The sequence below is a fragment of the Schistocerca americana genome, chromosome 8, assembly GCF_021461395.2.
Source record: "Schistocerca americana isolate TAMUIC-IGC-003095 chromosome 8, iqSchAmer2.1, whole genome shotgun sequence".
NCBI lineage: Eukaryota > Metazoa > Arthropoda > Insecta > Orthoptera > Acrididae > Schistocerca > Schistocerca americana.
Window position 1 is genome coordinate 214,386,303 of NC_060126.1, and position 25,993 is coordinate 214,412,295.

A 25,993-nucleotide genomic window follows, 5' to 3' on the forward strand; every position below is an offset into this window, starting at 1 on the left:
CTGGTTGACCCTATGAGTGCACTTCCTCCTTCCATTTCATTAGGTACTCCCCTCTTAATTCCTATTCTCCTATGGTACAGGTCAATCCCCTTTGTGGTACCCCTGTCCGCACAGTATTGGTCAGCCTTTCTTAGGTCTACCTATCTGCCTTTTATATTCAATAAATGCTTGGTGCACCCCCCTTATCCTTCCCATGGAGACCTCATGGTTCATTGTCCTAGTATACATCTTTATGTACACTATAATTAAATATTTCCTGGAAAAAATAAAAGTCTATTTCACACTTCACACTCACTTCTTAATACTTCATTTAATACCCTAGGGTCCTCCTCTACTTTTCAACTTCTGTAATCTTTAGTAGATACTATGTCTACCCATATTATTCAACTCACAGTAGATACTATGTCTACACCTAATGATCACGTCCCACTACTCTCTGACTCTTCACTCCATCGGAGTATTTGCTACACTAAGTCTACGTAATTAAGCATCATAATTAACTCCAATCTGGCTTGCATCCTCCTTCATTACTGATGCCTCCTTCTTATGTATACTCTTTGTAAAATCATCATAGTTTTTCTATACTTTGTATATATGTGATACAAAATCATCATAGTTGTCACATTCAACATGGGAAAAATATATTATGAGGTCTACATGGGAAGGATAAGGGGGACGCACCCAGCATTTATTGAATATAAAAGGCAGACCTAAGAAAGGCTGACCAATACTGTGTGGACAGGGGTACCAAGAAGGGGATTGACACAAATAAGTTATAGGTTTTTGGAACCCATGGAAAATGAGAAGCACTTCAGCGATAGAAGTAGATGAATATGGAAAGAGGGAAAAAATAGGCAGGTACTCAAAAGAGAAGCAAGAAAGGAAAAAACAGAAGTCGTTGCTAAGATCAAAGAAGAGAAAGAGGATAGCCCCAAAGACTGGAAACTCTTCCCACCCCCTTTGCCAGGATCCCTATTTCACCGGTGCTTGAGTGAGAAGCTGGAGGAGGTATGATGTTAAACTTCTCCAACAGAACAGACATTATCGCCTTTGCCTTTGAAGTCCCCAAAGAAAATTTTAGCAACCCCTATGGAATGGCAAATGGTGAAGAATCAGTCACACTTGTCTGTGAGGGTTGTCGGGAAGGTGTGATGTGTGTTCTGTCTTAGCCATGATTTATTAGCTGGTGTAAATCATGCTTTAATCTATAACACCTATCCCTTCCAGAACCAATACAAATCCTCCCCTTTACCTCCTATCTCAGAAAAGGTATAAAATGTTCTATAAAAATAGAAAATTATACGCTACAATCAAATAGTTGTTCAGTTAATCACTTTACACTATATTTTATACACACACAAAATACTCTGTTCAGTTTACATCTTCTAGACATAACTCAGTTTAAATAGTACCATCATTTTAGACCTTTCACTCAAATAATATTTTATTTGTATCATTTCATGTCTAGAGATCGCTGTTCATGTGTGATTCTCTTAAATTGGTCCTAATCTTGTAGTCATATCTGGTTTCATGATTACTAACATTATAGGATAGTTTAAGAATTCAAGAATAGATTACAGAATAGTTTACACTCCGCCCGTTAACACAGAATGTTAACATCCTTGAGGGACAGATGTGGCTCTGCCCACATCCCATGGATCTGACATTAACCTCACTCGATTACTTATGGACCAATACTTCTTGTTAAATTCTGTGTGAAAGTCTCCCCACAAGAAACTTTCTTCAGTAACACAGCATTAGGTAAAGTTATTCTATGTTCTAATCTGTCCTGGACAAGTTTGAATTCTTCACACAAGTTGTCTGTAACCTTGTTGGTATCATTAGGTTAGGAAAAAGCAACAGTCGCAACGTTTCCAGAGATTATACTCTCAGTAATTTCTCAATCTATAATTAGCTCAAAAGGTTCTGCCAGACTACTTACATCTTTAATGTAAAGATTGATTATTTTTTCTTTGAAATTTTGTTCTACATTATTTGCTCATGAACTGACAGGTCATGTAGCAACACCTGGAATTTTTGATTGAATAATCAAAATTACTTCCTTAGGTTGACCTGTGCTCTCTTTCAAAGTATTCATTTCCTATCTCACAGAATTAAATTTAACATTTCATACATTTTTACAAAATTTTAATTTTTCACTAAATTCAGATTCTACATTATTATTATTATATTTGATGTCACATTCAGTCTCCAAAGTAACTATGCCTTCACATTGACTACTAGATTCTTTGCTTTGAGTGTCTATTTTGATGGGCAACAAACCTATATTTGTCATTTGAATATTTAAAGTTTCATTCTGCCCCTGATTAAAGTCAGTGACCAGTTGATTTATGAGAGTGTGCACAGAACTAGTCAATTCATTCTTTAAATCTGTCTTAAAATTCTCTGCTTTAGTATATAAAGCATCAAATTCAGTCTTCAAATTTCCCATGCCTTCAAATAGACTACTAAATTCTTTACTTTGTGAATCTCCCTTGGCACTTAACAATCCTAAAGTTTCATTCTGAATGTCAAATTTAGCATTTAAAGTTGTGCTCTGAGCATCTAATTTATCACTTAAAGTTGTACTCTGAGCATCTAATTTAGCATTTAACTGCAGACTCTGAGCATTTAAAGCTTCATTTAATTGAGCATTTACTGAGTCTAACTTAATATTCTGAGCATTGATTGATTTACTAACTCAGACCAGTCAGGCCCTTCATTAGTAATTCTCATAGCCATGGCTGGTTCTGATGTCTCTCCAACTTGTTGTATACTGACTGTCCATGCTTCTATAGACTTTGGCTCTTGTGAGCACTTAACACTAATTTCAGTTATACCAATTACACAGTAAAAGTTCACCCCATAGTATTTTGTAACACTTCTTACTAGAGTAATAAAGTTTTTCATGCTCACCTGGCATAGAATTCTAGCTGCACTGGTGAGCGGATGGGTAATCAGTGCTGGTGAACAACACTGGCACCGGCAGCATCGATTGCTGGTTTCAGCTTCAGTGTTGGTGAGTGTATGTGGAATCAGCACTGGTGATCAGTGGCTGGTGCTGTTGTCGTAGGACTTATGCTGGTTTCCACATCTGCATCCCCGTGCCGCTTACTCCCCACACTGAATCTTCTTCAGTGAATTATTCTTGTTGTATTTCTTCTTAGTCTAATATCTCAGAATCTTCTCTCTTTTCTTTTACCATAATATCTTTCTAGTGTCTTCTCTTTTATTGCATTTATTACTTTTCACCATTTGAGCTTTTAAACCGAATCCAATTCCATGAAACAGTTCTATTGTCTTGTTATACCTGGTTGCTATGGCAACACATCATATCTTCTGCTTCAAATTCCTCTCAAAATTCCCATTGTTTTGAGTCCTTTTGACTGGTCACCATGTTCTAATGCTTTTTTGGATGACAGAAAATAATATCTTCTTATTTTTGTAATCTATTGATCACATACATGAACTTTAGTGTCAGTGTACTTGTTGATTAACAATGTACTAGAACTGCTATGCAGAACAAAATTCTCTTCTTGGACATATAAATATCTTTGTCATCTTCCTCATATCTCAAGCTTTAGAAATAATTAAGTACGTTGAGACATAAGAGTTGGTTTAAAAATCATATGAAAATATGAACATGCATCTTGACTTCCCTGAGTCCAAGACATGAATTACAATTAAATGTCTATTATCAGTTGTTCATTTTTCTTTATCAATAATCACAGACACCAAAACAGCAAGGAATACTACATGATTACTTCTTGCTCTTCCAATACAGCTTCCGTGGCGCAAGTGGCAAACACTTGTTGATGCCGTTCGACCGTTGTGTCTACTTTGTGCTTGTGACTCCTTTACAGCCTGCACACGCAAACATGTGTCCAAGATGGTAGAAGGATGAGTGGTTCTGGAAGTTATGTGGAAATTTTCAAAGCACTACAAAACTTAGGCTGTGCTTTGTCTTTAAGTGTGTAACATGTGCTACAAAACTATTAGCTTTTCCCATTCCTTCGGAAAATAGTACAGGAAATTCTTTAAGCAAGCACTGTCTTTTGGTGCAAAAGCAGGTACTGAAAGTACATTGTCTTGAATGCTAAGTCCATACAAATCAAAGGCATCAAAACCAAATATTTTCTCACTGCCTCTTGAATTCAACATGGTAAATTCACTGTCCTAGTGTGAGATTTGTAAGTGGCAAGCAAACTACACTGGAATTTCCTGTCCTTTGTAAGCCTTGAGGTGCTTGCTAGATTTAGAAGGCGTGGTAAGCCTAACTGTTTGTACATGGCGTGATTAAGTAAAGTTACTAAGGCATCTGTGTCTAACTGAAAGGTCACTCAATGGCCAGCAATTTGTAATGAGGCAAATAATTTGTTAGAATATCGTTGCACAGCACTAGGGCAAGAAGGAGGCACAACCTTAATCTTACTTTTGTCAGAACCTGTTGTAGGTTTTGAAAACACAGCATTCACTGCATGTGCATGAGATTGTTTTTTCTGGGTGCAGACAAAACTGATGTTTTTGTACCATTGCAAACAATTTGCTTGGACATGGCCTTTTTTCCCCACACCTGTAACACATTGCATCACTTTATGGCAGTCCTCTCTTTTATGGTGAGCTAAATATCAAGGGCAAGACTTCATTAAATTCACAGGTCTGTCTACATGTATATGTAGCTGTCCATGTGGCTGTGTATGTGCTTGTTGTTGTGGCTGCTTGGGGCGGTCATGAATGAGGGGTGACTTGACCCAGCAAACTGGGGCCTGGTCAAATTTATCGGCCTCTATGACACCCAAATCATATTGTTCTAAGATTTGCAATACTTGGGGAAGTGATGGATCAGAGCACTTTAAGATATGTCCCCGTATTCTTCTATCTGGGACACTGAATATTATTGCATCACATGTCATTAAATCACTGTAGAAGTTGCCACAACTACACTTAAATTTGCACTTCCTAGTCATATTTTTTAATTCTGTATACCACTGGTGGTACGTCTGTTACTTTTTAATTCTGTATACCACTGGTGGTACGTCTGTTACTTTTTAAGGTGGTATGTCTGTTCCAGCTTTTCCTGTAAATGAAAGAACTGATATTTAGCTGCAGCTACTTGGAGTTGCTGGTTTATAGTATTGAGTTAATGCAGCAATTACTTGGTCATTGATGAGTTTGTCGGGAGACTTGATTGGGAATATTTTTTGTATTAACCTGAACACTGGGGACCCCGCAGTCAAAAGGAAATATTGTAACTCTACAGTACCTTGAACATGATGAACTTGACAATGTTCTTGGAACTGAGTCAGGTATTCAATCCATTCCTTCTCTGTTTCCTTAAACTACCAGAACATTGTATACTGGTCGGGGGCACTTGTTGGGATGGTTGGTTGGTCGGTTGTGGTCCTGCAGCCAATGCAGTTTGCACAGCCAGTAGTTGTTGAACTGTCATCAGTAAGGAAGTGATTTGTTGGTTCTGAAATTGAAAAACTTATGTTACATCCATCACATTGGCTGTCTATGGCTGAGTGCAGGGGCAGGGTATGGAGAGGGTTGGGAATTCGTGGTTTACACAAATATGTTATATCAAAAAGCAAGCAAAGCCTCTGAAAAGAGAAATTTGATTAGTTCTGTGACTCTCCTCCTGAAATACATGCAAGAACACATCAACAAATTAGCAAATAGAAAGACTTGAACATGATCACCCCTTAGACCAAGTGGATTATCTTCTATCTTCACTGAATTATCATCATTTGCCACTGTAGAGTCTTGCATCACAAAGAAGCAAGGGAGAGGAGTTGTTATGAGTGGCTGGTATCCTCTGTCAACAACACAAATGCACATGTGGATTAATACGGTTCTTTATTTACAAAAACTGGAAAGTTTTTCTTAACTTGAATAGTGTCCATGTTTTGTGGTACAAGCTGATCAGTTATAGGCCTCTTGCAGACTAATGTACTGTCTCAATGCTACTGAAGTAGAATTCTGATTGAGGTAAACTAGTCCTGCTATAGTCACTAATCTGGTCGCTATGTACTGTGACATACTAAATCTACTCTGCGAGTAAACTGGCAGATGCCAAACTGAATGATTGAATGAGTGGGGCCCTAGCAACAGTGGCCTTAATACATACTGTCAACACATTGGAAGTGTGCTGCTTGTTGATGTGTCTTTGGCCTCTCTCATGATAGGCGCACTCAATCCAGTGCATTTTTATTTATTTATTTCATGTTCCGTAGATCTCGTATTGTGAGCACGTCACATGAGATGTGGAATGAGTCAAACATACAAAACAACAAACATACAAAAAGATACAAAACAGTCTTCATTAAATATATAAAAAAATGTTCTACATAACTGCATATAGTTAATACAAAGTTTAGCGGAAAAACAGATATTGTACATATAACAGCAGATTTCTTTGAGTGTTAATACAAAATTTCATGTTTTAATTTGGAGAAAAATTGCAAGCACATTTCTTTGTTAACAAGATGGATAATTCTGTCTAAATGCTATTTCCCTTTTTGCATCATAAAACTCTGCTAATGTACAAACAGACATATTTAACAAATATTCCTTTAGTTTTGTTTTAAAAAGAGATTCATTTTCTCTTAAACATTTTATCTGGTCAGGGAGATGGTTAAAAATTTTTGTTCCTGACCATTTGACACCTCTCTGAACAACTGTCAGGTTCTTAAGTTCACAAATGAGGATTTTATTTCCCTCTTGTATTATATTTGTGATAGTTCTTATTTGATGGAAATTGTGCAGGGTTCTTAATTACAAAACACATCAGCGAATATATGTACTGGGATACAGTGGTCATTATTTGAAGCTTTTTGAAAAGATAATGGCATGATGTCCTAGGGGGTACTCTGCACATAATTGTAATAGGCCTGTTCTGGGCCACAAATTTTCTTTGCCAAAGCTAAATTTCCCTAGGAGATAATTCCGTAACACATAACAGAGTGAAAATACCCATAGTATGCGGACTTCATAGTAGTTAAATCTCCAATGGAAGACATCATTCTGATAGCACACATAGCCGAGCTCAATTTTTTTAGGGTCTGTTGTATAAGATCTTCACCTCATCTTTGCCGACTGGTGCGCTGGCAACAGCTTACACCAGCACAACATGTATATGTATTGGTTACAAATGTTTAAAAAACAAGGAAGTTCACAAAAGTAATGAATATTGGACAAGATTCAACAGTAAAAGACTTTTTAAACATGCATCTAAATATGAGAGTGAAGGGCAGAGAGGAGCAGCTAGATTGAATACCCTCACTCTGTAAAGTTATGAGAGCACATGGCACTGTATTTCACTTCATGTGCTCAACTCATCCTTCTGATAGGCTACTCCTCATCCCCGCAGCTAAGGTGGAACTGGATGTTGTGCTGGTATTGGGCTGATATGATACTGTGGGTTCTGCCTAGAGTAGCACCATAATCTTCATTGCTTATGCACATTCTCCAGCATAATACTCGCATTCTTAAGCAAAACATCTTATAGGGGCCTTCTTCAGAATTGACTGATCATTCTTGTTTAACAGATATCATCATATTGTAGTTTAGCTGTACGAATAGAGCTTCCTCAGTCACCTTCCCAAACTAGTCTTCTTCTCTCTTGAAAAGCACGATTTGTTATATGAGTCAAGCATCAGCTCTCAAGCACATCCTCCTAATGTGGCATATTATCCACAGTCCGAAGTTCGATATGGCATTACCTGTTTGTGAGCAATTTTTTTCTTTTCTTTTATCTTCTACTGTTGCAGCCATAGCCCATCAACTGCAGTTGACTCTTACATGGCTACGTAGATGGAAGAAGAAAGCAGGTTTCAGTTTTCATGTGAGAAAACTGCATGCGTTTATTTTGACCACCATCTTTCTTAATTGCGCCTGCTAAGGCTAAAACTGAGGGCTACCATTCTTGACTGCCTCATCTGGAACCTTCAAAGTCTGAAAATTTTACAATGTCAGAATGAGAAGAACTGGAGAGGCAGAAAGATCATGTTACTTGATATTTTACTGGGATTTTGTTTGGCCCTGTTACATTATGGCTGTATTATATATGGGTCAGCATTCCTTCATACCCAAAAATGCCTTATTCACTGCACCGTAATGGCATCAGGTTGGCTACTGAGAGTTATAAGAGCTTAGCCCTATCAGCAGTCTACATGAAGAGGATGCAGAGCCACAGCTAGACATCTAGTTGCAACTCCTCATGGTGTAAAATGCTTAAAATCACAGTATACATTCACAATCACCTGCTTCTACTGCTGTTAACTGTGGACATTTAGAGTTTGTGTACAACTGGCTACCATGAACCACACATGTGTTTGGAGTCAGAGCATATTTATGATGTCCGAACAATGAATAAAAATGAAAAGTGACAAAAATATTCATCACCTGTTCTAATTCATTAGGTGCTTTGCAGGCCATGCAGTAGCTGTACTCGGCAGACATCCACAAGTGACAATTATGATAACTTTTTAACTGATTTCTTGGGTATATTCAATGAATGCTTCCCTTTTGTAACAGTGAGGACCAGGTCCCAAAAAAGTAGATCCTGGGTAACAAAAGGAATTAGAGTGTCTAGTGCTACTAAGAGGAAACTGCATATGGAGGCTAAAGTAAATCAAAGCCCTCAATTTCTTAAGTATGTAGGCACATAAAAAAAAAAGAAAAAAAAGAATCGACAAAATAGTTAAACTAGCAAAACGTACTGCGAATAATGACTTCATTTCAAATGCAAAAAACAAATCAAAAGGTGTTTGGTCTTTTATAAGAAGCAAAGTTGGCAGTGAGGCAGAGAGAAAATACCCTTCTAAAATAGTGATAAATGGTAGAGCTGTTAAAGAACCCAGTGCCATTTGTGAATCATTCAATGACTTTTTCATAAACTGTAACAAATTTGGTGACTGTTCACCACCAAAAACAAAGCCCAATATGACAGACAGCAATTGCCCATGTCTTAAGTTTTCTCATGTTTCCATCTCAGATGTCATCAAAATCATAATGTCCCTAAAAAATTCAAAATCTGCGGGATAGGATGAGGTCCCCACTGAAATAATAAAAATAGCCCATCACTGTATTGCATATCCACTCTCTTTCATAATTAACCAATTTTTTATGAGGGATGTTTCCCAGATCGATTAAAATATGCAGAAGTTCGGCTCATACATAAAAAAGGCAAACAAGATGAATTGGGCAACTATAGGCCAATCTCACTGTTACCAATTTTCTCAAAAATATTTGAAAGAGCTGCATGTGATCAGATCGAAAATCACAATTCATCTAACAGCATTATCTTAGGCAATCAACATGGTTTCAGAAAATTCCAGCAACAATCCATGCAATAAATGAATAGAATGTGTATGTCAGGCATCTTTTATGACCTGTCCAAAGCCTCCGACACAGAAAATCATGACCTGCTTCTCCAAAAATTGGCACGCTATGGGTTTCAAGGCAAATCTCTTAGCTGGATGTCACCATACTAGGCAAACAGAAAACAAAGAGTACTTATTAACATCAATGGCAACAAATTTCTCTCTGGCTGGAAACACACTCAATTAGGTGCTCCCCAAGGTTCAATATTAGGGCCACTACTTTTTCTGTATTATATTAATGATATGCCATGTCAGGTCCAGTCTGATACTATCCTCTATGCAGATGACTCAAAACCTGTAGTCTGTTGTAAAAATGAGGTAGACCTAATTCGTCATATTGAACAAACACTTGGTGAAGTGGATGTGTGGGTCAAAAACAATAACTTGACATTAATTATAAATAAAAACAAAGATGAGGTGACTTACCGAACGAAAGTGCTGGCAGGTCGATAGACACACAAACAAACACAAACATACACACAAAATTCAAGCTTTCGCAACAAACTGTTGCCTCATCAGGAAAGAGGGAAGGAGAGGGGAAGACGAAAGGAAGTGGGTTTTAAGGGAGAGGGTAAGGAGTCATTCCAATCCCGGGAGCAGAAAGACTTACCTTAGGGGGAAAAAAGGACAGGTATACACTCGGACACACGCACATATCCATCCACACATACAGACACAAGCAGACATATTTAAAGACATTGGTCTTTAAATATGTCTGCTTGTGTCTGTATGTGTGGATGGATATGTGCGTGTGTGCGAGTGTATACCTGTCCTTTTTTCCCCCTAAGGTAAGTCTTTCCGCTCCCGGGATTGGAATGACTCCTTACCCTCTCCCTTAAAACCCACTTCCTTTCGTCTTCCCCTCTCCTTCCCTCTTTCCTGATGAGGCAACAGTTTGTTGCGAAAGCTTGAATTTTGTGTGTATGTTTGTGTTTGTTTGTGTGTCTATCGACCTGCCAGCGCTTTCGTTCGGTAAGTCACCTCATCTTTGTTTTTACATATAATTTTTCCCACGTGGAATGTTTCCTTCTATTATATTAACTTGACATTAAATTTTACAAAAACAGAAACTGTTCATTTCACCACAAAACAATCTGCACAGTCTTTAAGTGAAATAAGGTATATGGACAAAAAATTAGAGACTGCAGACTGTGTCAAATTCCTTGGCGTATTAGTCAATAAAAACCTGTTATGGAGTCACCATGTGGACAACATACTGGGTCGACTGAATAGCCTTGTATATACTATGAATATCTTGTATAGTATTACTGATTTAGCTGTAAGAAAAAGTGTATATATAATGCATATTTTATTTCAGTCATTAGGTATAGTATAATTTTCTGCGGGTCTGAAAAAACAAATTTACTTGGAGCTTTTAGACTACAAAAAAGAACCATCTGAACAATGGTGGGAGAAAAACCAAAGCAACATTGTAAACCTTTATTTGTAAAACTAGATCAAATCCCCCCCGCATGAACCATGGACCTTGCCATTGCTGGGGAGGCTTGCGTGGTGCCTCAATGATACAGATAGCTGTACCGTAGGTGCAACCACAACGGAGGGGTATATGTTGAGAGGCCAGACAAACGTGTGGTTCATGAAGAGGGGCAGCAGCCTTTTCAGTAGTTGCAGAGGCAACAGTCTGGATGATTGACTGACCTGGCCTTGTAACAATAACCAAAATGGCCTTGCTGTGCTGGTACTGTGAACGGCTGAAAGCAAAGGGAAACTACAGCCGTGATTTTTCCCAAGGGCATGCAGCTTTACTGTATGATTAAATGATGATATCGTCCTCGTGGGTAAAATATTCCAGAGGTAAAATAGTCCCCCATTCGGATCTCCGGGCGGGGACTACTCAAGAGGAAGTCGTTATCACGAAAAAGAAAACTGGCATTCTACGGATCGGAGCTGGAATGTCAGATCCCTTAATCGGACAAGTAGGTTAGAAAATTTAAAAAGGGAAAAGGATATGCTAAAGTTAGATGTAGTCAGAAATAGTAAAGTTCGGTGGCAGGAGGAACAAGACTTTTGGTCAGGTGAATACAGGGTTACAAATACAAAATCAAATAGGGGTAATGCAGGAGTGGGTTTAATAATTAACAAAAAAAATAGGAGTGCGGGTAAGCTACTACAAACAGCATAGTGAATGCATTATTGTGGCCAAGATAGACACGAAGCCCACGCCTACTGCAGTAGTACAAGTTTATATGCCAACTAGCTCTGCAGATAATGAAGAAATTGATGATATGTATGATGAGATAAAAGAAATTATTCAGGTAGTGAAGGGAGACGAAAATTTAATAGTCATGGGTGAGTGGAATTCGACAGTAGGAAAAGGAAGAAAAGGAAACAAAAGGAAACATAGTAGGTGAATATGGATTGGTACTAAGAAATGCAAGAGGAAGCCGTCTGGTAGAATTTTGCACAGAGCATAACTTCATCATAGCTAACACTTGGTTCAAGAATCATGAAAGAAGGTTGTATACATGGAAGAACCCTGGAGATTTCGGAACCAGATTTTAAATAGTAAGACATTTCCAGGGGCAGTTGTGGACTCTGACCACAATCTTTTGGTTATGAACTGTAGATTAAAACTGAAGAAACTGCAAAAAGGTGGGAATTTAAGGGGATGGGACCTGGATAAACTGACTAAACCAGAGGTTGTACAGAGTTTCAGAGAGAGCATAAGGGAACAATTGACAGGAATGGGGGAAAGAAATACAGAAGAAGAAGAATGGGTAGCTTTGAGGAATGAAATAGTGAAAGCAGCAGAGGATCAAGTAGGTAAAAAGACGAGGGCTAGTGGAAATCCTTGGGTAAGAGAAGAGATAGTGAATTTAATTGATGAAAGGATAACATATAAAAATGCAGTAAGTGAAGCAGGCAAAAAGGAATAGAAACATCTCAAAAATGAGGTCGACAGGAAGCGCAAAATGGCTAAGCAGGGATTGCTAGAGGACAAATGTAAAGATGTAGAGGCTTGTCTCATGAGGGGTAGGATAGATACTGCCCACAGGAAAATTAAAGAGACCTTTGGATAAAAGAGAACCACCTGCATGAATATCAAAGGCTCAGATGGAAACCCAGTTCTAAGCAAAGAAGGGAAAGCAGAAAGATGGAAGGAGTATATAGAGGGTCTATACAGGGGCGATGTTCTTGAGGACAATATTATGGAAATTGAAGAGGAGGTAGTGGAAGATGAAATGAGAGTTATGATACTGCGTGAAGAGTTTGACAGAGCACTGAAAGACCTAAGTCGAAACAAGGCCCTGGGAGTAGACAACATTCCATTAGAACTACTGACAGCCTTGGGAGAGCTAGTCCTGACAAAACTCTACCATCTGGTGAGCAAGATGTATGAGACAGGCGAAATTCCCTCAGACTTCAAGAAGAATATAATAATTCCAATCCCAAAGAAAGCAGGTGTTGACAGATGTGAAAATTACTGAACTATCAGTTTAATAAGTCACAGTTGCAAAATACTAACGCGAATTCTTTATACACGAATGGAAAAACTGATAGAAGCCGACCTCGGCGAAGATCAGTTTGGATTCCGTAGAAATGTTGGAACACGTGAGGCAATACTGACCCTACGACTTATCTTAGAAGAAAGATTAAGGAAAGGGAAACCTACATTTCTAGCATTTGTAGACTTAGAGAAATCTTTTTACAATGTTGACTGGAATACTCTCTTTCAAATTCTGAAGGTGGCAGGGGTAAAAATACAGGGAGCGAAAGGCTATTTACAATTTGTACAGAAACCAGATGGCAGTTATAAGAGTCGAAGGGCATGAAAGGGAAGCAGTGGTTGGGAAGGGAGTGAGACAGGGTTGTAGCCTATCCCCAATGTTATTCAATCTGTATATTGACCAAGTAGTAAAGGAAACAAAAGAAAAGGGTAGGAATTAAAATCCATGGAGAAGAAATAAAAACTTTGAGGTTCACCGATGACATTGTAATTCTGTCAGAGACAGCAAAGGACTTGAAGAGCAGTTGAATGGATTGGACAGTGTCTTGAAAGGAGGGTATAAGATGAACATCAACAAAAGCAAAACGAGGATAATGGAATGTAGTCGAATTAAGTCGGGTGATGCTGAGGGAATTAGATTAGTGAATGAGACACTCAAAGTAGTAAAGGAGTTTTGCTATTTGAGGAGCAAAATAACTGATGATGGTCGAAGTAGAGAGGATATAAAATGTAGACTGGCAATGGCAAGGAAAGTGTTTCTGAAGCAGAAAAATTTGTTAACATGGAGTATAGATTTAAATGTCAGGAAGTCGTTTCTGAAAGTATTTGTATGGAGTTGTAGCCATGTATGGAAGTGCAACATGGATGATAAATAGTTTAGACAAGAAGAGAATAGAAGCTTTCGAAATGTGGTGCTACAGAAGAATGCTGAATGTTAGATGGGTAGATCACATAACTAATGAGGAGGTATTGAATAGAATTGGGGAGAAGAGGAGTTTGTGGCACAACTTGACCAGAAGAAGGGATCGGTTGTTAGGACATGTTCTGAGGCATCAAGGGATCACCAATTTAGGACTGGAGGGCAGCGTGGAGGGTGAAAATCGTGAAGTCGAGACCAAGGGATGAATACACTACGCAGATTCAGAAGGATGTAGGCTGCAGTAGGTACTGGGAGATGAAGAAGCTTGCACAGGGTAGAGTAGCATGGAGAGCTGCATCAAACCAGTCTCAGGACTGAAGACTACAACAACAACAACAGATCTAATGAGCATTCCAAGCATATACATCTATGAAACTCTCACTTTCACGAAAGAAACCCACAACTTTTGAGGGCAACTTCTTCTTGCATCAATATGATACTAGATATAGAACGAGCTACATGTTACCTACCCACCGTTTAAAATTGTATGAAAAAACCCCATACTATATGGGCATGAAATTTGTAAATAAAATATGGAAAGATATGGATGACCCAAATGTAAAAGGTATCAAAAGAGATCTGGAAAAATATCTGAAAGATAAATGTCACTATAGTGTAGAAGATTTTGTGAATGGCAACAATGCATTATAATTGTAATTAAAATACCTCTTTGAAGATGTTACACCATATATATTATTAGTTTATTGTCTATTTTTAGTATTATTATATATGGTGTATAACTGACAAGTCACCTATGTCACAATCTTTGATTGTATAAGGCATGTTATGTGATAATAAAAATTGAATTGAATTGAATAGCATCCAAGATGCTCTCTTTCTGTTGAAAACACTGAGAAAAGTGATATATTATATTGAGTACCATGTCATGTGGGAAACAGGGGAAATCAGCTTCCAGATACATCACATGAAAAAGGATGAGCACTGAGTAATTTGTATTTTCACTTTACCAAAACACTTTAAGATCCACTTTCTTTGCACCAAGGGTGTGTTTCCATTCATCTTATTATTTACTTGCAATTGCTGGCAACTTAAAGTAAACAAAAGAAAAATAAATGAATGGCTACACAATCTAGTCATGAGAGCATAATATAATCACAACTGGATCACATTATCATAAATGCCTATTCAGTTATTAAAGTTCAAACAATGTAAACCATTTTTTGGGACAACTTGTGTATCTCACTCCCATTGCCTACAACAAATGTTATTACAGATGAGGAAACATGTCATGTGTCAGTAGAAGAATGAGTGTCTCAAGCTATGGTTTATCAAATCAACATCACTGTAGAATACTTACTTCAAGCCAAAGAGACATGCTGAACTATGTCTCTCCACATATTGAATAGAGCACTCCCTGTTGACACATGGGCCCCTCCTCCAATGAAAGGCCCTCAAGTATATAGTGCTTGTAGCCTACTACTTTATATATAAGTCACATTTCAGTTCATCGCACCAAATTTTCTGATAAGATATCATCCCTGCAATTATCCAAAGGCTTGTTTCTACTTCGAGTGGTGACAGGATGGGTATAGAATGAGTTCTGCAATTTTGCATCATTATTGGGGCATAGATTTTAATGTGTGTCTGAGTCAGTAGTCCACCAACCGTGCATATCTTTACATCAGTTTTAAATACTGTCATTTTACTATTTCTACCAAGAATTAAGACACATTAGTCTAAATAACTGTTTTATATATTTTCACTGTATTATTGGAATTTTAATTGAGATGTATTTTATCTCAGACTAAAAGCTGTTACTTCACCATATCAAAAAGAATACTCTTATTCACTTCAGCTCACCCACCCAAGAAATATTGGGACTGAAGTTGAGTGCCTTAAACATAAAGCAACCAACTGACATTTAACTGTCAACTGCACCTTTGATGTGGTCTCATTTCTGTGGTTCAGGGAACGTAACAGAAGAATCGCACTGTGGCAAATTGTAGGACCATCATATCCTACATACACATAAAGATGTTGCTTTTAACTCTTTGCACTAAGTTCACTAACACTACATTTTTTAATTATAGCCACTTCTTCCCATAACTCCAAACACACAACTGCAAGCTAAAATCTGATTAAAAACTATATGTATCACTACAATCCCACAGCCTATTCCCCCCCCCCCCTTTTTTTTTGTTAAACTAAGCTTCTGCTCCATCTGCAATGGTTTCAATGTTGCTGGTATTTTCCTGTCCAAAGAGATATGGCCTATATCATAAACAAACTCAATTTTACACAGGAAAGTTATCCATTTTAGTCCATTCTAGAATACTGTACAGCACGTACACATACAAATTTCATTACTGCGATATAGTCTCCCATCTCCATATGTCTATTACAAAAAAGAAAATTATTACAATACATGTAAATATAATGAGCAAAGTTCTGGTAGAATGTGAGTTAGGAGCAAAGGAAACCACTCACCAAACAGCAGAAGCAAAGCACTGAGAATTGTCAGGCTCCCAAAAGAGAATGAAAACTTTTTTAGCTTTCAGAAGAAATCCTTTGACAAAATACAACACATGCACAAACACACACACATGCACACACACACACACACACACACACACACACACACACACACACACACACGCGCACCCACAAGCGCGTGCGCGCCCACACACACACACACACACACACACACACACACACACGTGCACTTAGTAAGTGGTACTTCAGTACACCATCTTAGGATTTTAGCATATACTACCAGCAGAGAGGAAAATAATATTTTTCATGGTAAAACTGCCCTGCAGCTCATTGTAAATAAAGTTAGAAGATAAACACTACTTTCACAATTAATAAACACAACAATAATATTTATAGTAGTATATTCCATCCGTTTTCTTCTATCACACATCATAATATATATAGACTGTAATAGAATGCACAGTTACATAATGTCAATAGATATCTGAATGGATATGTATGTAATGACAGTGTGTGTCATGTGGATGTTCTTGCGCACATAAATTATTAAACACACTTGTTAACCTGAGCTCTGTTCATTATCAGAGGCATGTGTATCACACTTCAGTTCCTTCCTGGTTCTGGGTTGTTGTTACAACTTTGTGTTCTCAGGTAATTGGGAAATGATTAAGTGGGAGTGTGGGACAGGTCACTAGGGATAGGATATAAATTAGTAGGCACTATGAGACAGGAGTAGGATGTCAGAAATTTGAAAACTTTTGTAAGTGGTGCCAGTTATTAGAGGGTAAGAGTTTTAGTTTTGGAGGTGGAGTGTAGATAATTGGAGTCCCATAGTAATAATGTCATCACAAACAGGTATGCGGTACCCTGTCAGAGGCAGAACCACCTATCAAAGCATTCTTATAATATACCAGCTGTGATTGCTGTGTTCGGATGAGGGCTGAGTTGGCATCCCTTCGCTCACAGCTGCAAGCAGCACTGACTTCAGTCATGCAGCTTGAGGCTGTTGCCAATGGGCACCACTGTGGGAAGCCGGACTTGGGTATCACGGGGATGTCAACCTCGTCCCGTCTGTTCCCAGATCGGTCTGCCACTGTGGTTGCCCCGGTTGCTGCCCGAAAGACATCCCCGGAGGCTGATCAGAAAGCCTCCCCGGTGCGTCTGACAAACAGGTTTCAGGCACTGTCTCTGGCTGAGCCAGATGCAGCTGCCTGCCCTGTTTCAGAGGATGATTCTCAGCCTTCAAGGTCCGGGCAGTCACAGAGGGTGAGCTTATTGGTAGTTGGGAGCTCCAATGTTAGGCGCGTAATGGGGCCCCTTAGGGATATGGCGGCTAAGGAGGGGAAGAAATCCAGTGTGCACTCCGTGTGCATTCCGGGTGGAGTAATTCCTGATGTGGAAAGGGTCATTCCAGATGCCATGAAGAGCACAGGGTGCAGCCAGTTGCAGGTGGTGGCACATGTCGGCACTAATGACATGTGTCGCTTTGGATCTGAGGAAATTCTCTCTGGATTCCAGCGGCTAGCTGATTTGGTGAAGGCTGCCGGTCTTGCTTACGAGATGAAGGCAGAGCTCACCATCTGCAGCATCGTTGACAGAACTGACTGTGGACCTTTGGTGCAGAGCTGGTTGGAGGGTCTGAATCAGAGGCTCAGACGGTTTTGTGACCGTGTTGGCTGCAGATTCCTTGACTTGTGCCATAGGGTGGTGGGGTTTCGAGTTCCGCTGAATAGGTCAGGAGTTCACTACACTCAGTTGGCAGCTACACGGGTAGCAGAGGCTGTGTGGTGTGGACTGGGCGGTTTTTTTAGGTTAGAAGGCCTCGGGCAAGTACGGGGTGGGTTGCAATCTCAAAGGGTGCATGGCAAATACAAGACGTGCTTGGATCAAGGAACAGTCGGAATTGCAGTTGTAAATTGTTGTAGTTGTGCTGGGAAAGTCCCTGAGCTTCAAGCACTAATAGAAAGCACAGAAGCTGAAATCGTTATAGGTACAGAAAGCTGGCTAAAGCCTGAAGTAAGTTCTGCAGAAATTCTTACGAAGTCTCAGACAGTGTTCAGGAAAGATAGATTAGGCAGAATTGGTGGTGGAGTGTTTGTGTCTGTCAGTGGTGGTTTATCTTGTAGTGAAGTCGAAGTAGATACTCCATGCGAATTGGTATGGGTGGAGGTTATACTTAGCAGCCGAACTAAGTTAATAATTGGCTCCTTCTACCGACTCCCAGACTTTGATGATATAGTTGCTGAACAGTTCAGAGAAAATTTGAGTCTCGTAACAAATAAATACCCCACTCATATGGTTATAGTTGGTGGGGACTTCAACCTTCCCTCAATATGTTGGCAAAAATACTTGTTCAAAACCGGTGGTAGGCAGAAAACATCTTCCGAGATTGTCCTAAATGCTTTCTCCGAAAATTATTTCGAGCAGTTAGTCCACGAACCCACGCGAATTGTAAATGGTTGCGAAAACACACTTGATCTCTTAGCCACAAACAATCCAGAGCTGATAGAGAGCATCATGACTGATACAGGGATTAGTGATCACAAGGTTGTTGTAGCTAGTCTCAGTACCATTTCTTCCAAATCCACCAGAAAAAAAACCAAAATAATTTTATTTAAAAAAGCAGATAAAGTGTCACTAGAAGCCTTCCTAAGAGACAATCTCCATTCCTTCCCAACTGGCTATGCAAATGTAGACGAGATGTGACTCAAATTCAAAGATATAGTAGCAACAGCAATTGAAAGATTCATACCTCATAAATTGGTAAGAGATGGAACTGATCCCACATGGTACACGAAATAGGTCCGAACGCTGTTGCAGAGGCAACGGAAAAAGCATGCGAAGTTCAGAAGAACGCGAAATCCCGAAGATTGGCTAAAATTTACAGACGCGCGAAATTTGGCACGGACTTCAATGCGAGATGCCTTTAATAGGTTCCACAACGAAAAAATTGTCTTGAAATTTGGTAGAAAATCCGAAGAAATTTTGGTCGTATGTAAAGTACACAAGCGGCAAGACGCAGTCAATACCTTCACTGCGCAGCGCCGACGGTACTGTGCCGCTAAATCGGAGTTATTGAACGCAGTTTTCCGAAATTCCTTCACCAGGGAAGACGAATGGAATATTCCAGAATTTGAAACACGAACAGCTGCTACCATGAGGTTCTTAGAAGTAGATACCTTAGGGGTTGCGACACAACTCAAATCGCTTGATACGGGCAAGTCTTCAGGTCCAGATTGTATACCGATTAGGTTCCTTTCAGATTACACTGATACAATAGCTCCCTATTTAGCAATCATATACATCTGCTCGCTCACCGATAGATCTGTACCTACAGATTGGAAAATTGCGCAGGTCGCACCAGTGTTTAAGAAGGGTATTAGGAGTAATCCATCGAACTACAGACCTATATCATTGAAGTCAGTTTTCAGTAGGGTTTTGGAGCATATACTGTATTCAAACATTATGAATCACCTCGAAGGGAACGATCTATTGATACATAATCAGCATGGTTTCATAAAACATCGTTCTTGTGCAACGCAGCTAGCTCTTTATTCGCACGAAGTAATGGCCGCTATCAACAGGGGATCTCAAGTTGATTCCGTATTTCTAGATTTCCGGAAAGCTTTTGACAGCGTTCTTCACAAGCGACTTCTAATCAAGCTGCGGGCCTATGGGGTATCGTCTCAGTTGTGCAACTGAATTCGTGATTTCCTGTCAGGAAGGTCGCAGTTCATAGTAATAGAGGCAAATCATCGAGTAAAACTGAAGTGATATCAGGTGTTCCCCAGGGAAGCGTCCTGGGACCTCTGCTGTTCCTGATATATATAAATGACCTGGGTGACAATCTGAGCTCTTCTCTTAGCTTGTTCGCAGATGATGCTGTAATTTACTGTCTAGTAATGTCATCCGAAGACCAGTATCAGTTCCAAAGCGATTTAGAAAAGATTGCTGTATGGTGTGGCAGGTGGCAGTTGACGCTAAATAACGAAAAGTGTGAGGTGATCCACATGAGTTCCAAAAGAAATCTGTTGGAATTCGACTACTCAATAAATAGTACAATTCTCAAGGCTGTCAATTCAACTAAGTACCTGGGTGTTAAAGTTACGAACAACTTCAGTTGGAAAGACCACATAGATAATATTGTGGGGAAGGCGAGCCAAAGGTTGCGTTTCATTGGCAGGACACTCAGAAGATGCAACAAGCCCACTAAAGAGACAGCTTACACTACACTCGTTCGTCCTCTGTTAGAATATTGCTGCATGGTGTGGGATCCTTAGCAGGTGGGACTGATGGAGGACATCAAAAGGGTGCAAAAAAAGGCAGCTCGTTTCGTATTATCACGTAATAGGGGAGAGAGTGTGGCAGATATGATACGCGAATTGGGATGGAAGTCATTAAAGCGAAGACGTTTTTCATCGCGGCGAGATCTACTACGAAATTTCAGTCACCAACTTTCTCTTCCGAATGCGAAAATATTTTGTTGAGCCCAACCTACAAAGGTAGGAATGATCATCAAAATAAAATAAGAGAAATCAGAGCTCGAACAGAAAGGTTTAGGTGTTCGTTTTTCCCGCGCGCTGTTCGGGAGTGGAATGGTAGAGAGATAGTATGATTGTGGTTCGATGAACCCTCTGCCAAGCACTTAAATGTGAATTGCAGAGTAGTCATGTAGATGTAGATGTAGATACTGTAACATCTGTATAGCACATTGCCATGAAATAACTGTCCACTAACTGATATGTTAACCTGTGGCCAAGAGCAGAGTTGACTATCCACTGGTGGGACAGGCTGCAAGCACAGCTTACTTGACTTCAATTGTTACTTCACAATTTGTGTCATCCAGATCCTCCCTGCTCCCTACCCCAATACCAGATCCTCTGAACTGCATAGACAGGTATTGTCCTTATAACAAGTTCTTTGATCCCACAATACCCCTGGTTTCACTATCAAATGTCCCACAACCATCCCCAGCTCTGTCCCCAATGCCTTGCTTCACTGTTTCTACACTTGCACCCTCCTCTCCAAAGTGTCTGTCTTTCTCTGTTTTATCTCCTCCTTCCCAGACCAGTCCTCTATAGCACTGTGCCTCTCACTCAATTTCCTCTGTTTGTATCAGAGTGGGCTCACCAATGCTACATTTTCATCTTGTGCACTTACTGTTTCTCTCTCCCAGCCGTTCTTCCTTGAAGCATTCTCTGTCACTCTTTGAACTCTTTCTTCCCTCAGTCACTCCATCTGATACAGCCCCTCACCACACTTGATATGCAGTGCCAGTTCACAGTAGTCACTCATGATATGTGGTCATGCAGGTATATGCAATCCTGTATGGTCACACAAGAAACAGTGGAAATATCTTAAACTTCCTAAAGACATTTTTTACATGGGCAGCGCAAATCTGTATGTATAACTACCTTAAGTTTATTGAAGTCTGCTTTGGACTGACTTTGCCAGATATAACATGTTAATGGTCAAAGAACTTTTAGCATTGTACTCAATAATGGCACAAAAGTTGAAACCTAGCTAGTACACTAGATAAATACAGTAATACACAGTCAAATGGTTGTTTTTTCTTACAAAAAATATTGCATGACTGTGGCTGAAAAATATCAAAAACTTTTTAAAAAGCTTTTGCCTGGTTGCAGCATTCTCTGTAGTGTAATTTATTCAAACATGTTTTATATTCTTTTGTTGAAAGACTCAGTATTTTGCTTTTCATAATCACACTCTTATTCAGTATTTTGCTTTAATATAAGTGTAAGCACTTCATGAGGGTCATTATTTTTATACAGTTGATGAATTTTGAACAGCAGCTTAAAACTCAACCACCCCATCCATGAGTCTGGAGATTTTTGCAAAGGTGGTGGTAAATTATTCGCTGCAGACAGAAAAGAAGGTGATATTATTAGGTTAATGTAGAAGTACTAATTATCCAGTTTTGTCATTCAATTTAGCAACCTTTTGGAAGACTTTCATTTATTGAAATTTGTAGTTTTATAATATCCTTCAAAAGTCACTCTTTTGTCTATAGCAAAAGTATTCAGAAAAAATAAAGTAGCAAAACCAAAATTTTCAATTTGGCAGATGAAGATACAAAATGGTTCAAAATTCTTAAGTTGTAACATGAAAAATTCATACAATAAAAGAACATGAAAGTTCTTAGTTATATATACTATATTCTGACAATTTATGAAGAAAGTAATAAATATCATATAAAAAATGTGAACGGTGATAGGGAGACAGAAGCAAAGTAATAATGGAAAAAATGGAGGAAAGAAACCTGAGGAAGGGAATGATGAAATGGACAGGAAAGAAAATAGTATAAACTAAAATCATGTTAATAGAAAGACTTACATATATGTTGGATCTGTGGAGTCCCAATTGCCAGAAAAGGTCGTTCACTGCTTTAAGAAACTTCACTATAAATTGTATCTTCACAGGGAATTTTTTGGTACAGATAGTCCTTTTGCTGACTTACTAGATGCTGTCACATTCCCAAAGCCAATATACAGGACGCCTGAGCTCTGCGGTTATAAGAAGAAAGAAGACACCATATACAGGCCTCTACATCTGACTCTGGAAGAAGTAAGTTACTTCAACCTACATAAATACAAAAAATCTTTTATTAAAATGTGAAACACTCTGCTATTTCTGTGTGATACAATAAACTACATTAACATAATTTAGTAATAACTACAATCTTACTAACATTTAATTTTTTCACAGGCTAAACAATTTTGTAGTGGCACAGGGAAATATGGTAATATTGTCTCATTGCTAATTAGTTTTTCAATAGTATGCTTTATGTTTGTTCCCTAGACAGATGAGGAATCCATAAACAAAGCCACGTTTGTTGTGAGTGGAACACTGAATAAACACCAATAACAATGACTAGAAATTCAATGCCCATAGCAGATAGGGCACATACTAAAGAAGACTGATTCACAGCTGTTTGCCTAGCCCCATTGCTGCGAGCAACTGGGCCTATGTAACTCGATGCTCACACCTGTGGTGGCTCTCATCAGTCACAAGCTGTAGTGCCACCAAACCTCTGGCAGGGGTATTAAAATATCTAATGTCCAAACTAATGTTATTTTTGGCTATGTCATATGTAAGATCACCAGGTGGTATCCTTATTTATTTCACAACATCTTACTGAACTGAACTGCTTTTCAGGAAATGGTTGGTGTCATAGCCTTAGCACAAAGTGCTGTAACATAGTAAAATGTTTTATTATATGATATTCCCCTTATTCTATGTCTACCATTTTTAATTCTACTTAACTTGTGTGAAATTTTAGTGCATAGTGATCTTCCCACAACATTTTTATTCAATGACCCCAATATGTAACCACAGATTGTTTTGTATTTTGTATTCACACTATGTTATACCTGGTGTGTACTTGAAACTCACTTAAAATGACTACAAAGCCAAAATTGTACAGTACTGTTAGCTGCAAAACAAAAGGATATTTAGTCCAACCACAGACATCAGTCATTGAAACAGATTGTTGTAATTCATAAAATTTGTTTTAATAATTGCCCCTGTTGCAGTTAAAATATTGGCAGGTTCTATGTTGATGTTACAAGTCCTTCAGCATGCAATAATTATTATTCTACTGCCATGTCAAAAATGTGAGATAAATTACTCACTTTCACAAAAAATTTAATTTAAAAAAATATTATTTTTACTGTTAGATTGTACCTAATTTGTACTAGGATCATTTTAAGTTTGTAGCCACCGCCACATACATTGATTCTCATAGTCATGCAAGTTAACATCATTTGCACCATCCAGTGAAGCTGTTGAGTGAAGTGGTATAGTGTCTGTGAAGTTGTGATGTATGTTAACAACTGAGTCATGGCAATCACTGGATTCTGCATTTGCCACTGTGTTTTCCTGTGTTTTATCTGCTTCTGTTTACTCTTTGTAGTGTTCATTTTATAATTTTTTAATGTTCTTTTGTTGTCAGATTTTGGAGTTGCTCTTAGCAACTAAGCCTTTCTAGCTCTCTAATTGATTCACATTACAATAAAGTTGCATCAGGTATATATTTGGTACACACAACTGAACATTATTTCAAGTATGGGAGTAAACACCTTATGGTGCAGCCAACTGATATTGCAAATAAAGGTGATTATTGCTATGCAAACAAAGGTGCATCTGGATGCTATTGCAGAATTGGCAGACCACACTCATGAAGCTATCACTCTGAGCCAGGATAGTGCTGTGTCAATGCCACATAGTACCACGATGCGGCACCTCTTCATAAGAAAAGGGACAAGAATGACTTAAATAATTGTAGATCAATCTCATTGCTCACTTCATTTTCTAAAATATTCGAAAAAGTTATGTATTCAAGAGTAGTCTCACACTTAAATGAAAATAATTTACTCAGCATGTCACATCTCGGATTCCGGATGGGTTACTCTAATGAGAATGCTATCTACACATTTACCCATCAAATAGTACTAGCCCTAAATAACAAATTATCACCAGTTGGTATTTTTTGTGAGCTCTCCAAGGGATTTGACTGTGTGGATCATGTCACACTCTTAGAAAAACTAAGGTTTTATGCAATTGAAGGCTATACACACAGCTGGTTTGAATCATACTTAATGAACAGAAAGCAAAAAGTTATGCTGAATAGCACAAATACGTTGGTAGGGTGGGAAATTGTAGTAAATGGGGAGTTATCACAAAGGGAGTCCCACAGGGTTCAATTTTAAGTCCTCTGCTGTTCCTTATTCATGTGAATGACCTCCCACTTAATGTTCAGCAAGTGGAACTAGTACTTTTTGCAGATGACACGAGTCTTATTACAAATCCCATTCCAGAAAAAGCAGCTGAAGATATTGTTAAGGATGCCTTTCAAAGAATTATTAAGTGGTTCTCAGAAAATGGACTCTCTCTTAGTTTTGAAAAAACTCACTATATCCAGTTCTGTACACCAAATAGAGTCATACCGACAATTGATGTAGCATATGAACAGGGCTCAGTTAACAGGGTAGTTTTCTCCAAATTTTTGGGTGTTCACATTGATGACAACTTAAACTGAAAGAAGCATATTACTGAGCTTCTCAAACAACTAAGTTTAGCTTCTTCCACTCTTTGTGTAATCACTAGTCTTGGTAATAAACAGATCAGCCTCCTAACGTACTTTGCAAATATCCACACAGACAGCAGTGGTCAGTAATTGGTGCCACTGACTGGCTGACAGCATAACAACATGTGTTCATAACTGGCAGAGTATCTGCTTGGCTTCAACCTGAGTATTCTGACGACGCCAGTGCATTGTTGTAGCCCACCAACAGCATGTTGTCTGTTCACAGCAAGCAAATCTGCCATTGCAGTATATGGTAGACAATGAGAAGATTTAAACTTAGGACTACACTGTCAGTTTTTGTGGGATTTTACAGTATGTTTTTGCACACTACGAACTCTAACCAGGTCTGGACAACATTCAATTAGAGGACAGTGTTACAGGTCTGGCAGCCACTGGGTACCATCGTAACACTAGAGAACATGATGTCAAGGTAATACAGGTCATTGACAAAGTATACCACTCATTACTCCCAGAGTTTCTGACCTTGGTGGGACCTCCAGGGACACCACAACAAGTCTTACATGACACTTTACATGGCATATAAACGACAGATGACCTGCCTGTGTCTTGTTGGCTTAGAAGGTTAGCACCATGATGCCTTGCCATCACCAAGGCTTAATTCAACATCAGACCTTCAAATAGCCCACGGGCATCTGCTG

The 25,993-nt window shown here is 38.8% G+C and overlaps 1 protein-coding gene across 1 annotated transcript in view; it reads left to right on the forward strand.

Moving 5' to 3' along the window:
* LOC124545681 (dnaJ homolog subfamily B member 13-like) overlaps positions 1 to 25,993 on the forward strand; it is a 106,328-nt gene that overhangs the window by 26,551 nt on the left and 53,784 nt on the right. The window contains exon 3 of the mRNA XM_047124627.1: positions 22,669 to 22,813. Coding sequence (XP_046980583.1) covers positions 22,669 to 22,813 — 145 coding nt within the window. The remainder of the gene's footprint in view (positions 1 to 22,668; positions 22,814 to 25,993) is intronic.